Source organism: Diceros bicornis, chromosome 26 (genome assembly GCF_020826845.1).
Source record: "Diceros bicornis minor isolate mBicDic1 chromosome 26, mDicBic1.mat.cur, whole genome shotgun sequence".
In the NCBI taxonomy this organism is placed as follows: Eukaryota; Metazoa; Chordata; class Mammalia; order Perissodactyla; family Rhinocerotidae; genus Diceros; species Diceros bicornis.
In genome coordinates this window covers 36302497-36318507 of record NC_080765.1, presented here as the reverse complement: position 1 = coordinate 36318507, position 16011 = coordinate 36302497, and the positions used below count along the sequence as shown (strand labels likewise).

Genomic DNA, 16011 nt, shown 5'->3' with positions numbered 1-16011 from the left:
GGGAGTTCAGCCGGTCGCTGTATCAATGGGAAACTGAGGCCCAGAAAGAGTGAATGACTTGCCCTTGGCCACATGGCACATTCGTGGGAGAGCTGAGGTCTCTGGACTCACTGTCCAATGGTCTGTTCCCTGTCCACACTTCAAAGACATATAATCTAGGAAGATGAAGTCTAAGGAAAAATCGAGAGCTAAAAAAGGAAAATACCTCTGATAGAAGGTGAAGAGAAGGGACAGAGGAGGTGCTTAATTCAGCTTCTCAGCAACAAACAAGATATAAAAGCAGGCCTTTTCTAAGAGAAAAGAATATATCAAATGATTTCTCCAGGAGCCTGCTATAATCCATATGTCTTCTGTGTCCGCATGTTTAAGTAAAATGTGTGATGACTCGGTTCTGTTAAGACATGAACAAAAAAGAACTGAGAAGTCACTTGTGAAGATAAAGGTCATATAGATTTCATTTGTTTATTTTTCACTAGCATGAACTTTCATAAGCTGGTTTTTGTAACTACTATCCAACTTTTGAAACGATTGTTTGGCAGAGGCACAAAGAAAAAATTGAAAAAAGAAAAGCTGCTAAGATTTTGTGTTTTCTGATTTGTTTATAGTTATGAGGGAAGAATTATTCTATCCGTCTAGTTATATTTCAGTGTTTACCTAACTTCTGTTCCTCCTTTTGAGGAAAGAAAAAAAAAAACAAAAAACCATGTGGTGATGAGACCTTTCACAGGTAGGGTTAGGCAGCTTAATTTTAGTGTGTGATTAATGGAACATTTTATTCTTGGTCAAATATTTATTATTTGAGCACTGTAGGTTGCTGATTTCAAATGCTATGCTCTTCCTTTCAGAGATTAAAAATTATGTTTTTGCAGCCTAAAAGAGTTCTGTCTTCACTTGCAGGGTTTACTTTCTTATATATGGGGGTTCCACCGAGGAACAGCGCTACCTCACTGCTTTGCGGAAAGAAAAGGAAGCTTTTGAAAAACTCATAAGGTAATAATACATGGAAGATCAGTATGAAAGTGTCAAAGGCCTTTCAGGATCCAGAGGCTTCTCTGGGTCGGCGAATATCTAAGAGCCTCAGGAAAGATGGAGAGGGGAAGAGGTGGTGGGGGGGTCACATCACGATAAGCCTGTGGTCTGATTCATTCCCAACACACGTTTCCTTTTTCTCTTCCCCTCTCTTTTCCACCATCTCCGCTTGCTTTTCAATGGTTTAATGGAATATGAGAAATGTGAAGAGAGCTGCTTTTCTGTTTTTAAAGAAATGTAACATAAAACACCAAAAATATAACTAAAACACCACTTCTCTAAGAAACACGTTCTTAAATCTCCCTCTCCCCCTCCCCCATGCACAAGATTTCTCTCTTCCCTTTGAATTATGATTTTTTTTCTCCTTGTAAAGTTTCCATTGTTTACACATGGGTGACTGCTGTTTACTGGGAAATGTTTTTATGACCCAGTCAGTTCAGATGACCATCAATAGAATCACTCTGGGAAAATATTTTTTAAAAGGTGTGATGTTTGTCTGAACGTATGTGTATATTTTTGAGAATGAGTGTCTGGTAATGTTGCAAATCCAAATAGAAAAATGCTTTTCAGTTTAACATAAGGAAAATGTTTCTAAGTGAGAGATTCACAAAGTGGATAGCTACCTCTTACTTCTGGAAGTCTTTGAGAAATCTCATAACCCCCCACCTGAGTTGTTGTCAAGGAGATTGTGGCTTGGTGAGGAAAGATGGACCAGGTGATCTCTAAGGGGCCTCAGAAGCCAGGGCAGGTGCTGGGCAGGGCATCCTTGAGCTGAGCCAGAGAAAAGGCTAGACTCAAGGAGACCATGGCCTTGACTGAGTATGGCTGGGCCAGACCAACCTTCCAAGCCTCAGACATTGGCAATGTATCAGTGGCCATGAGAGGGCAGAAATCATTTTTAGTGGCAGTTAGCCTGCCAGGACCCTAGACAGAATTTCAAAACGGACAACCTTCCTCCATCAGTGGCTGTGGGCTCTCAGTGTATGCATAAAATGTACACATACCCCAGTTGGTCCAGGGCATGCATTCCTGGAGACGGATGCTTACTGAATCAGTGCCATTGAGTCCCCGTGGAGGGGCTCAGCACAGTACATGGGCAGTACCCATCCGTTCCCTTCAAATCCTCCGTATTTGTGACACGCCTTGGCCGTGGATTCTTCCAGCTCCTACTCATACAATTATTGGTCAGTCCTTTCAGCCTATGAAAAAATATTTTCTGTTAATGTGCTCTGTGGGATGGTATATATGTTTTTAAAAAAATATTTCAGAAAGTCTTGTAACAAACCAGGTATTATACGGGCTACCTTTTCTTGTCCAGAGCTTTTAGCGCCTCTCTGTCTTCTAGACCTTCACTCTCCCCAGACTCAAACCATCCACAGATATTTATGGAGCATCTGTTATGTGCCAAGCTCTGTGCTGATATCAAAGTGCTGAAGTTATAGTCGTGCAAAAAAGTCTCTCCCTCCCAGAGCTTATCCTCTAGTGGAAAAGACAGACATTAAGTGATTATGAATGTTATAATAAAGAGACATGTGCAGAGTGCTGCTGGCTGCAAAGGTAAAAGAAAAGAGTGTAATCAGAGAGTATGTCAAAGAGACCTAACCCAGTGAGGGGGATCAGAGATGGCTTCACTGAAAAAGTGACATTTTAGCTGATACACGAAGAATGTGATGGTTGCTAAGGAGACGGGGTGGACACGGGTTATGTTGAACAAGGGTGTGTGTGAAGGCTCAGAGGTGCAAGAGGCCTGTTAAGGATTTAAGACTTGACTCTAAAGGCAGTAGATAGCGCTGACGAGTTCTAAGTAGGAAAGTGACAAAGTATGTTTTTAAAGGCTGTCTCTGGCATCAAGCTGAGGAATGGATGGAGCAGGGAAACTAGGCAGGAGGCTATTGCAGTTGTCTGATAAGAACAGGTGGTAGCCAAGATTAGGTTGATGGAGAGCAGGGGACACATTTAAGAGATATTTAGGAAATGGAATCAAGCAATTGGTGATACTGGGTGTGGGTCAGTACCTCCTAACCATTCCTTCACTCTTTTTAAAACATCCTTTGCCTAAGGCTTCTCTGATTAAAGTAATTACTGCCAAGTTACAAATGAGCACATAGAGCTAAAATAGTTCACTTAGGTTTTTGGTGTTCATTTCGAGGGTCCCCAAGAGCACCCTCAGGCTCGATGATTTGCTGGAAGGACCCAGAGGAGTCAGAAAAATTGGTATACTCACAATTATGATTTGTTACAGTGAAAGGATGCAGATTAAAATCAGCAAAGGGAAAGAATGCCTGGGGCGAAGTCCAGGAAAAACCAGGTATAAGCTTCTGGGTGTCCTCTGCCAGTGGAGTCTCACGGCCATGCTTAGCTCTCCCAGCAGCAGTGTGTGACAGCACACGCAAAGTGGTGGCATTAGGGAAACTCACCAAGCCTTGGGGTCCAGCGTTTTTATTGGGGGTCAGTCATAGAGACACAGAATACCCTCATGACGATCTCCAGCTCCCCGGAGCAAAACAAGTATTCACCATAAATCACTGTTTGCATAAACCCTCTGATCAAACTGGTGCTGTGTCCCCCAGGCCTCAGGCATACAAAAACCCTCTTATCGGGAGAATATTCCGGGGGCTCAGAGGTCATCTCCCAGAAGCTGGTCAAGGGCCAGTCCTGAGGAGACAGGCCTTTCTTGGGATTGTGCAGAGTCTAAGCAGCCGAGGCCTGCTGAGTTAACCCTTTCCTGCACGGTGCTGTAGCCAAAGGAGCCCGGGAGGCTGTGGGAAGGAAGGTCCTGGAGTAGGTGAGTTTTTATGCTCCCGGCTTCCTTCACGCAGCTGCCTGTTCTCCAGTACATCAGGGAACCTAATCTAGAAAAGAATACTTTTAGGAGATTATAGCAAGGTCTCGGGGACCCCATGCCATTCCTGGTTCATACAAGTGATTCTACACATCAGAGGGCTCGGCAACAAGGGGTGGGTACCTAGCTCATACAGGAAACCTCACTCAGCAGAACCTGGAATACAGCCTGTCGCTAAATTTCAACCTGTGTAATCATTTCCATATCAGATTTTACTATAATTTTATCTATGATCTGGCAGAATTTCCTAAACCCTCTCAGTGGTCATTATCTATTTATAAGTTAGATCTTCCCATATTACACAGCAATTGAATAGTTACTCTATTTAGAGTCTTAAGATATTTTCTTTCCCAGAAAACTTGGGGAATTTGAGAAGTGTGTGTTTTGAAAAGCAAAACCTACGTGAGGTGCATTGCTGCAAGAGCCCTTGCACTGAGCCTGTAGTTAGAGAGAAATTTAATGTGAGACTAAGATAACGTGCTTCTGCCAGGACCTCCATGGGTGATGTTGTAAGAACAAAAGCAGTGCTACTATTTAACTGGAAAGGAATGAATCAGGGGAACTGGCAGCAAAAGGAGTATTTGGCTGGACTAAAAATCAGTAGATTACAGATGACAAGGAAAGAGAAAAGAGATTATGCTTCTAAGTATTGATAATAAAATGCTCCCTAGGAAGAAAAATTAGTAATAACATTCTGAGTATACTAGTTTTGGAGGGGTCACTGCTTTTCAAAGGAGGGGGTATGATTATTTGAAATTTTACGGTTAGGAAATATGACCACAAAATGGGTTAGTATGAGGGCTTGAACAAATGCCCGTTTGAAGAGTTCTAGTTCTACCTATATTAGCATGTTGTACAAGCTATTCAAATATCATTGAAGATGCTGAAGTGAAATAAGAAACCTCAGTACTTTATATTAAGTGGAAATAGGAATCTGAATTTTTTAATTATTATTTGTGTCTATCACATAGAGTAACTTGAATAATTATGCTAAATGTTAAAAGCAAGGGACTGAATATTTATAATTATGGCAAAATTCTGTTAAACTAATTTGAGTTACTGGTTAGGGAGACTTAATATTTTCACAACCCAGGTTTCATTTCAAGAGTTTATTTTTTCTCAGATTCAATTTTCAGTAATGTTACAACATTTTGTGGTAAACTAGCTGTTTTATAGAACAATATTAATTGAAACAGTTGCAGAATCATTTGAAAGTAAATCTTCAGTTTTTTAGCATGATCATAGATAATTAGGGGATGAGGGTACCACATTATAAGAAAGTACATTTATAATAGCAGCTAACATTTATATAACCTTCATTATGTGCCAGGCATTGTTCTGAGTTCCTTGCATGTATTATGTAATCCTCATAACAGTCTTTTGAGGTCGGTTTTAGCATTATCGCCATATTACAGATGAGTTTGAGGGACAGAGCCATTAAACAACTAACCTAAGGTCACAAGCCAGAAAGTGATTTCAAATCTATGAAATATAGATCTAGAATCTGCGTTCTAACCCACTGTGCTATACAACCACTCACAGATTACAAATTAATCAGGAAGTTGAGATGCCCCTATGTGATATGTAGCTTAGCTGGTAAAGTAAGTGGAAATAAAAGAGGGGAAGAAATCCCCAATGTTAATCCCAAATGTAACAGAAAAAGAAAATTTAAGAACAGTAATTTTTTTTGCATGGTTTGCCCTTTGTCCTCAACTAGAGCCTAGTAGATATAATGGAGCAGTGATAAGTGGCTGCCAGGGCACTGTCATCGTGGAGAATTTTTCGGCAGGCAACACTGGACACTGGTGTTGAAAATAATGAGGAAAAGTGGAACTGAACTATTGTCTGCCCACTTGTGATCCATTTATAAAATGTACTAATAATAACTTTGTATATTGTTTCAAATAGTATAGAATTTAAAGTTGTAATTTCTGTACTTCAGTGGTATTTTTAGTGGTACCCTGCTCTAAAGCATCATTTATCCAGAGTGGTTGGAGAATTGGTCCATCTGGTTTTATTTCCTTTAATCGTTGAAATTATCAGTGAATATTGAAGATTCCTCTTCTGTTTCGCCTTACCCTGGGCTCCTTTATTACAGTTTTTCAGTTCCACAGTTGGTTTTCATGGTTGTTTCCTCAACTCGGTTGCAAGCCCTACGAGGGAAGAGACCGGCCTTATACGTCTTTTCTGTCATACCAAGCACAAATGGACACATAGTACTTGCTGTTTCATGGATTGATTGTAACATACTCTACTGGTTTTGAAAAATAAGATTATAGCAAAGCTGGCTTACTCTTTCTTTGGTTATTGAGGATCTTGTCAGGACTGTAGTTCCTGATTACGAATCTTAGTTATGATCGGACAGTCGTGTCGATCTACCAAGTATAAGGTACTGAGCTTCTTGAAGCCAGGAGTTATTGTGTAACCATATTTATATCCAAAGTACCCGGCACAACATGCAGGAGCACTCTGTAAATGTTTTACGTAAATGCACAAGTGAGTGAATCAGTGCTGCTCTACCGCCTAACCTGAGATGTTGATTTTTTTGTTTCAATCGCTGTTGGAAATTTGCTTTCTTATATTAACCTTGATTTTCTGTTAACATTGAGAGTGTTTAATGGGGCCTCCCACCTGGAGTTTTTACATCAATGTTCTGTCATAAATGTTTTCATTTTCTTAATCATTGATTTTTAACCATCCCTATTTATGATTACTCTAGAAATATTGGAAAATAAATGATTTGGATTATCTTTAATGCTCAATAACACATTTAGCATGTTTTTATAAAAAGTCTCAATAATCTCTCTGTGGTGTTTTTTACATGCTTATTTCATGTCTTAAAGCGCTTGAAGGACATAGAGAAGAGAAAATAAAAAACAACTTTTTTAACTCTGAAAGATCGGTAGTGCCCAACCAAGAAATTCTTTCTGCTTCCTTTACCCATGACTTGTCTGTGCATATGTACGTCTCATTGTTTCTTGTATGTTCTTTTACCACTACAGTCATGTTCTGTATTATAAGGTTCTGTATTAAAATTTACAGAAGATTAAAATCTGGAATTTTGAAATTAGTTCAAAAAATGTTTTTCTCCCCCAGGGAAAAGGCTAGCATGGTTGTCCCTGAAGAAAGAGAAGGCAGAGATGAAACAAACCTAGACCTGGTAAGAGGCTCCGTGTCTACAGGTGTTCCCACTGACACTCGGAAAGCAGGTGAGTCCTGCCCATTGCCAGCCATCCTGCTGCCTGTACAGGAGGCCGGGAGGTTCCCGAGTTTCTCTGCAGAGGCCTGGTTTTTCTCAACAAACTCTTAAAGATAAATGTCTGCTCCCATAACCTGGTCTCAGCTCTGCCGTTTATCAACCCTGTGTCCTTCCTGGATCTAAGACTCCTCATCTGTAAATCAAATGGGGTTGTGTTCTCTGTGTCCAAGCTTGGAAGTTAGGTATGTTCCAGCGTTGCTTTTAAATGTGGTTGGTTGAGACTCAGAATGTACTTTTGCAAAGAAGCTTTTTTAAATGGTGATTAAGTTCTCATCTTAACCTGAAGAAGCCACTTCAACTCATGGATAAACAGGTAGGAGTTGTTTAGAGTACGTTCCCACCTCTGTATTCGTTCATTGCTTCTTGGGATCCCAGGTGTGTGGTACTGTCATTGCTGTGCGGTAGCTGAACACTGGTGACCACCAAGACCTGCTGAGTGCCAAGTGTACCGTGATCCAGGAGTAACCATTTCCCACTCCCCAAAGCCCCATTTCCCCCTGGCAGCAGCTGATCAGCCAAGTGGCATGAGAAAAGCAACATGATTGAGTTGATCTAAACCAATAGTGGGTCAAGCACAGTTAGAGCAGTGGGATTCAGAACTTAGTATACTCAGGAATAACCTCAGATGCTTCTGAAAACTGTAGGTTCACCGGCCTCAGTCCATAGAGATTCTGATTCAGTAGATCTGAAGTAGGGTCAGCATCTCCTTGGACCATACTTTGGGAAACACTGCCTCAGGGCGTGTATGTCTTTTTTGAGAAAGTTCTTGTTAACTCAGATAGGTTGGTGAGAACCACAGAATGTCAAGCGATATGAAGGAAGATAGATGTGAGCGTGTATGTGCGGCCCAGAAAGCTATTCATGGAAGTCTGTCCTTTTGAGTTCACCCTCTAAGCCCTGTGTTAGTCTCCTATGGCTGCTGTAACAACACACCACAAACTTACTGGCTTGAAACAACACACATTTATTATCTTACAATTATTATCTCACAGTTCTGAAGTCTAAATGGGTCTCACTGGGCTAAAATCAAGGTGTTGGCAGGGCTGCGTTCCTCCTGGAGGCTCTGGGGGAGAATCCCTTTCCTTGCCTTTTCCAGCTTCTGGAGGCTGTCTGCGTTCCTCGGCTCATGGCCCCTTCCTCCACCTTCAAAGCCAGCAGCTCTGACTCAGACCTTCTTGCTTCCCTCTTTCCCTTGTAAGGACCCTTGGGCCCGCCTGAATAATCCAGAATAACCTCCTAATCTTGAGATCCTTAATTTTTTTAATCACATTTGCAAAGTCCCTTTTGCCATGTAAAGTAACATATTTATAGGTTGCAGGGATTAGGACATGGACATCTTTAGGGGGCCATTATCCTGCCTACAATAGCCCTGGATCTGTAAAAGTGTAGTCCTCAAACCAGCAGCATTAGCATCACCTGGTAGCTTGTTAGAAACTCAGTCTTAGACCCTATCCCAGACCTGCTGAATACAAAGTCTGCTTTTTAACTCAATCCCAGGCAATTCCTATGTACATGAGAGGGTGAGAAGCTCTGTTCTAAGGTATTCTTGTTTTTCCCAGCTTCTTCCGTTTTCTGTCTCTGAATTCATTGATACAAGCACTAAAAGCTCCAAAATTTTTCACAACAGCTCTTAATTTATTATTAATTTATTCAACAAGCATTTTTAAGCACCTGCTGTGTGCCAGGCTCTGTCCTAGGAATTGAGAATATGATGATCAGTAAAATGTGGTCAGTGCAACAAGGGACTATATACAGAGAGAGCTACAGAGAGAAGACAATAGCAAATGCTGGTGTTTATGAATCATTCTAAGTAAGGGACTACTGATAGACTCCAACTTTCCTATTAGCTCTATTTAGTGTAAAGGAAACTGCCTTTATTTACTCTGTAAATAAATCTTTTTGAAAATAGAGAAAAATGTGAAATAATAACATGTATTATGTAACGATGCATCAGAAGTGAAAAACAGAAACATAGATTTTAAACTTTGTTATATTCCATCTTTGAGAGTTCTTCCGCAGTGACATTACTTAAAATGCTACTTTTTCTTCATAGGTGGCCAGGAACAGAATGGCACACAGCAAAGTATAGTTGTGGATATGCGTGAGTTTCGAAGTGAACTCCCATCCCTGCTCCATCGTCGGGGCATTGACATTGAACCGGTGACCTTAGAGGTCGGAGATTACATTCTGACTCCAGAAATGTGCGTGGAACGCAAGAGCATCAGCGACCTGATTGGCTCTTTAAATAGCGGCCGCCTCTACAGCCAGTGCATCTCCATGTCCCGCTACTACAAGAGGCCCGTGCTTCTGATCGAGTTTGACCCCAGTAAGCCCTTCTCGCTCACTTCCCGAGGTGCCTTATACCAGGAGATCTCCAGCAGTGACATTAGTTCCAAGCTCACCCTCCTGACGCTTCACTTCCCCAGGCTGCGGATTCTCTGGTGCCCCTCCCCTCACGTCACTGCCGAGCTGTTTGAGGAGCTAAAGCAAAATAAGCCACAGCCTGATGCCGCCACAGCCACGGCTGTCACCGCCGACTCGGAAACCCTCCCCGAGTCGGAAAAATACAATCCTGGTCCCCAAGACTTCTTGTTAAAAATGCCAGGGGTAAACGCCAAGAACTGTCGCTCCTTGATGAGCCGTGTTAAGAACATTGCAGAGTTAGCAGGCCTGTCTCAAGACGAGCTCGCAGGTATCCTGGGGAACGCTGCACATGCTAAGCAGCTTCACGCCTTCCTTCACACCTCTTACGCAGAGGTTGTGTCTAAAGGAAAGATGAAAAAATGAACCACGGCGGCTGTTCTCTTATCTCGTGACTGCGGTTCAGCTGCCCTTTGCCAGCAGCAATAGGTCATTATTCATTATCAGTTCAGTATTTCATTCTCTTTCGATGCTTTTAATGATTGTGCGGTCTGTTTCCTAGGTCAGAGGACCAGACACCAAGATTCCTCTCTGAACTCTGCATTTAGGCGTCATTTTAACTTTCCCATGCCAGCTCTCCTCCCTCCCTGCATTGTCCACGCCAGGTTTAACATGCTCCATTTTTAAATGAGGTGTGTCAGGATCAGCTACGGTGTCTACATGTGTTCGTAGAAGGCCATTTTTAAGACAAGCAGAAATGTAGGTTTCCTACACCAACTGATAAAACACACAATTGTGTTCTTACCCTCTGTCTACAGAGGGGCCCCCTGGATCCCTGAGAAGGAAACATCTCTCTGACCTTGCTGACAAGTTCTCTCCGCCACATTTTCCTCAACCATATGCTTCCTCCACCTGTCTGCCTCCAAGAAAAATTCATGGGGACTTCCCACTACTAACTTAAGACAGCCACCTCTATAACTGGCTGAATAATTTTCTAATCACCTGAATGTATGTAGCATAACTTGATTGTTTGAAACTAGTATTTTTAAAATATAAAATGAATTACCTGTTTACAGAATTTGATGGTATAGGTGAAGGAGCCCTTAGAAGTCTCAGTTTTTACAGATGCTTAACCTCTTAAATCCCAGAGATGTCTAAGCCCAAATGGCTAGATACAGAATCTTGAAACTTCCTCGTTTCCCAGCCTCTCTGCACATATCCCCAGACCACCAGCACTGTAACTTCTGGAAACGCAATGTCAGCTCATCTCCTCTTGACTCCACTTCTCACGTCCCTGTGTCTCCTTGCATCTTGGTGTGAGGATTCGGATACAAGCAAATGAGGGGCCCACAAAGTTTTAAGATTTGGTTTTCCTTCCTTGAGTTGAAATAAAAGGATTGTAAATAAATGGGAGATCAATGCATAGAATACATAGCAATTCTAAAGAAATACTTTAAAATCCATATTGAAAACAATCTCATTCTAAACCTTCTGATTGATTTGGTTTAGCTTTTTACTGAAGTGTACATACAGGACATCCATAGCATCTTTGTGCAATTTTTAAACTTTTATATTTAAACATTATTAACTTAGATATTCTTCACGTATTTAGTAATGAGTAGCAAATTTCCTACCTCAAGAGCTAATATAGACATCAATTCTACCAGCCGTATCACACAGTGTAACGTTTCATCCGTGTCAGCCGTGTTTGTGTTTGTCACACTGTTGGAACTCAGAGTGGACAGTGGACCACATAACACAAAATGGTCTCAGCGGTCACAGAAGTGCTTTTACCTGTCCTGAACCTCTCACGCTGCCATCTTGATTTCTTGGTGTGTTAACGTATGTTAATACTGTTAAAGTGTATGTGAGCTTTGAACTCAATACAGGGGAACTGCGAGAATGATTGAGGGATATCAAGGATCCATATTGGTTATCATCAAACTCTGTACAGTGTTTTGGAGAGAAGAGGGCAAGAAACAAAAATTAGTTTAGGTGGAATAAAGATTTGGGCTACTCATTTTGTCCCAAGGTTAAAAATACACCCTTCAGAATAGAAAACAAAAATGTCAGGTACATATGTTAATTTCCACTTTGGTATTTATTTCTTTCTTTAAGAGTTCAGTCATAGTTAAAAGAACATTAAAATAGACACGCCACCTCATATAGTAATAGTTATTGTGATTGTTCTTCATCCTGTTCTAGCACCACTGCTTGAGGTATGTAATTTCTATTTTTTTCTTTTTGTATAGTTCCACCTGCCTTTTATTGTTCCTTCATTACATAAAAGGAAAATCCTAACATAGCACATTCTTTGATAAGAGTTTCACTCCAAGTTAAGTTTTCAAAAATAAGCTCTTCTAGGGGCCGGCCCGGTGGCATAGTGGTTAAATTTGGCGCGCTTTGCTTCGGCGGCCTGGGTTCACGGGTTCGGGTCCCGGGCGCAGACCTACACCACTCACCAGCCATGCTGTGACGGCAACCCACATACAAAATAGAGGAAGACTGGCACAGATGTTAGCTTAGGGCCTGTCTTCCTCACCAAAAAAGTAAAATGAAATAAGCTCTTAAAACTATCATTTTAAACAGTCCTTGTTATCTAGTACAACATAGATAAGTCTTAATTGTATTTAGCAAGCCAGTGTCCTCTGACTCACAACTTCTGTTATTTGCTATTGTATCTATTGGACATTTGAAGACAGGTGCACCGTCTTGTGTGTATTTGAATTATGAGCAGTAGTTTCTAATGAATTCTAAAATGGTCATTATAGATGAAAGGCTCTCACTGCCACTTCCTCTTCCAACTAAATAAATATATTTTAAGTGTCCAGTTGTGGAAAGCCATCAATACAACCGTGGTGTATTTACTTTTATCAAGTTCTTTTACAGATTTTTACAACCTGAGAATCTTTGGCAGAGGAACTAGAAATGCACACAGTTGCAAAATTAATATAGCACTTTATTGTCTAGCATCATTTTGTTAACTTTGCCTTTTTCTCTCAAAATGGTAAACATCCAGTTTACTTATGAACTCATGCTTAGCTTTTTTAAACCCTTTTTTTAAAATGCGATATCAACATTATTCTATTTTTACAAGTCTTTTGCACAAAAATTTGAGCATATGAAATATTGTGAGACATCGTTTTCTGTTTTGTTTGTTTAAATCATAGTGCCTCTCTTGATATTTCCTTAAAATTAGACAAGAAGAAGTCATTTCTAATAGTGGCTATAAATAATGTCCTTTTGGCAATAAGTTACTGTTTCTTCAATCTGAGGCTTAGTAGACTGTATATCTACATGTGTTTGAGTTCATCTACGATGCACTTCCCAGCTCGTGAGGGACTGGAAATTATTGTCCCATTCATCAACCTGTTGAGACACAGAGGGTTACGTCTAGATTTGGTTGTGTTGAGATAACAGAGTAGAGAATGAATCAGTGGCCTTCAGCAGGAAAACCTACACTGACACAAATCTGAAGAAGTGCGTGGAGGGCAAGAGACGAGCATTAATAGTCTTTGCTTTTGTTTTTCAAGCATAATTTGATTTTCCTTTAGCTCAGAAAACTTCTTTAGGGAAATTCCCTTGTGTTCAGTTTAACCTAAAAATGTGTTCTTAAAAACCAACATTTTAAGAAAGTTCTTTGCCTCAGCCTTGTGTGTATTAAAATTTATCCTGACTTCAACGTGAGTTGCCATTTTTCTTCATTATTTTGCTTTCTATTTTGGTTTCTAGCTATTTCCTGTCTGATTCTGAACTTCAGTGCTTAATTTACCATCTTTATCCACAGGGTTTTGGTCGCCTCCACCACTGTTGTTTTTTGACTTAAGAGTATGTAAGCCAAAATTTGGATGGGAGGGAGACATAACTGATTTATATCAATTTGTAGCAGAGTTATGTGTGTGTTTTTAATAAAATGTGTATTTATTGAGTTTTTTCCTTAGCATTCTGTGGGCAAAGTAAAAATAACAGTGTGTAGTGAAAGGGCATATATTGCCAGTGCATAAATTTACCAACATGTTGGTAAATATCATTTAAAATCCAGAGAATATTTCATCTGTTCTCTTTTTGTGGTACGGAATAAATGATTAAAGCTGAACTGTTCTTTGAAGCACTGCTGCTGCGTTTGACTTGCTGGGTAAACCCACTTTCTAAGGCTTCGGCGTATTTTTCTCTTGGTTATTTTCCTTTACTGCTTTTCATTTTGTAGCATGTCTCAAAGAGGGAAAAAATCTATTCTTCTGAAAATACTCATTTGTTGACATGTAATGAATATGTGGTAAGCACAATGCCTGGGACATCGTAGCAAAGATTAATTTCCTGCCACCCCTGACTCATACATTTTTGTTCCTTTAACGTCAAAGTTGAAAGAAATGAATTACCCTTTTGACACTTCTAGAATTTGTTATAATCTCTTAAATGAGCGTATTTATTAGTTTACTAATTGGCTCATTTCGGTGATTTAATTATTTTTGCTTCTGCTTTAAAATGAAGAACCGAATCCCTTTTAGACAAGGCATAAAACAGATTATTTCTCAAAATGTGTTAATGTCAGAATGAAGACGCTGGTAGAAGAATTAACCCTTAGTGGTACTGTAACTCACATTTCCTGGGCGCCTCTGCATTGTCTCATTTAACCCTCATCACAAAGCCATCAAGATACTATCACTTAAAATCCTCTTTTATAATGGCGAAACTGAGGCACAGAGAGGGTCAGTAATTTGCCCAAGGTCACCCAGTAGTAAATGATGGAACCATGATTTGAACCCAAGCAGTCTGACTCCAGAGCCCATGATGAGACACCAGCGGCGAGCGGTGTGGGGAGAGAGTGGGAGACTTGTTCGTGTCCACTTTCTTATCTCTAATTACAAATATGTCATAGAAAAAGCAAATTGGTTTGTTTTCATGCTTCTCAGTTAATAGTGTCGAGAGCAAGTAGGCAGAACTTGGGGAAAATCAAGAGGCTGCTGAGCCCTTTTCTGTGTAGAGCTGGGGGTGTGCAGGAGCCTCTGCTGCCCGGGGACTATCTGATCTCTAGGGCTGCCTGCGCACCTTTTGTTGACTGACTGGGAAGGCTGTTTCTGCAGCTTTATAAGAGTAGAGGTTTGACTTGTGAAAACCAGACAGCAATCCAAGTGATTCTTGTCCAGTAGCATCGCAAAGGTTATTGCCTCGTGGGACATCCACTAGCTTTGCATTTGTTAGCAAATTTCCTTCTGCAATTCCTTTGACCAACTGTAAATCTCTGGGTCCTTGGATTTTGTTTTGAATCAGTCTTAACGTCTTACTGATTTCCTCATTAATTGAATCAAATAAAATCTTTGACTTCTGGTCTTTTTCTATTTGTATGAGAGTCATGTTTTTAACTTTTTGAAAATTGTCCTTTGCAAATGGTATTGGTGACATGAGCTCCCATATAATGATAAAAACCGTATTTACAGCCTCATTCATCCTGAAGTTAAACCTTGTAAACTTCTAGAATATAGATAATATACATATGCACATATATACATATACATTTAAGAACTGTATTTTGCTACTAAGATGTTAATATTAAAAACTAAATTGATCAGATATTTAAGAACTACAGACTCATTTTAAGAAGCTAGCTCAGTGGACCCCTGTTTCTCATTGTTTACAAAGCTGAACTGAATATTTAATGAGTTCCTTTTCTGTGTAGCCATTGACTATCAGTGTTTAAGAGACTGATTCATGAATGAGAAAGAAGAGGAATTTTAGATATTCCCAAGGATCCGCTTGCATGGTGAAAATATTTCTACATCAGAAGAACACTGCTCCCCGAGGACCTGAGAGACAGGTAAATAAAATCAACTTGTGATTTGAACCAAGGGATTTTCCTGGGATTCAGGAAAATAGTAAATAGACCAGGTCGAATGAATTGGTGGCACAGTATATTTCAGATGACTGTATTTGGGGACACTTTTCCTATAATTATGAGCTCAAGGATTTGGTGTCACTGAGAGGATGCCCTCCACTTAGGGTGAGATTTGCTTCCCTGTGCAACTTTGTTCCTGGGAAGGGTGACGCCCAACAGAAGCTTAGGGAAGAAGGTGGTTGAGTACACTGAGAGAAGCGTGACTGAGCAGGCTTGTTTTCAGTGTAAGGCATTTACTGCAAAGGGCAGAGAGCTCTCTCTGGGTTCGAGCTGTAACCGTCCATGCCATCAAGGGGCATTCAGTCTCGCAGTGAAGAGAAGTCAAAGACAACATGAGCAAGTAGAGTAATAAAAATGTCACAAGAGAGGTATAAGTGCTCCGGAGGTCAGAGGAAGATGTCACATCCAGGTGGAGGGACCCGGAATGGCCTCAGAGAGGAGGCAGACTTCAAGAGGAGTCTTAAGGCATGGCTAGAGTTTCATCAGACAGAGATGTGGGCGGTGCACTTCAGTCCAAGTCCAGAGCGTTGGAAAGAAACAGATGGGAAATAGAATGGTGGTGTTCAAAGAAAGATTGATGAACAGCAGAGTTGGAGTAACACACTGGGGCTGTATTGTAGGAGCCTC

General features: G+C 40.6%; 1 protein-coding gene across 1 annotated transcript in view; it reads left to right on the top strand.

Annotated features, from left to right (window-relative positions):
- Nucleotides 1-14820, top strand: part of ERCC4 (ERCC excision repair 4, endonuclease catalytic subunit) — a 30072-nt gene extending 15252 nt beyond the window's left edge. The window contains exons 9-11 of the mRNA XM_058570026.1: nt 898-990; nt 6968-7080; nt 9184-14820. Coding sequence (XP_058426009.1) covers nt 898-990; nt 6968-7080; nt 9184-9917 — 940 coding nt within the window. The 3' untranslated portion in view covers nt 9918-14820. The remainder of the gene's footprint in view (nt 1-897; nt 991-6967; nt 7081-9183) is intronic.
- The last annotated feature ends 1191 nt before the right edge of the window (nt 14821-16011 follow it).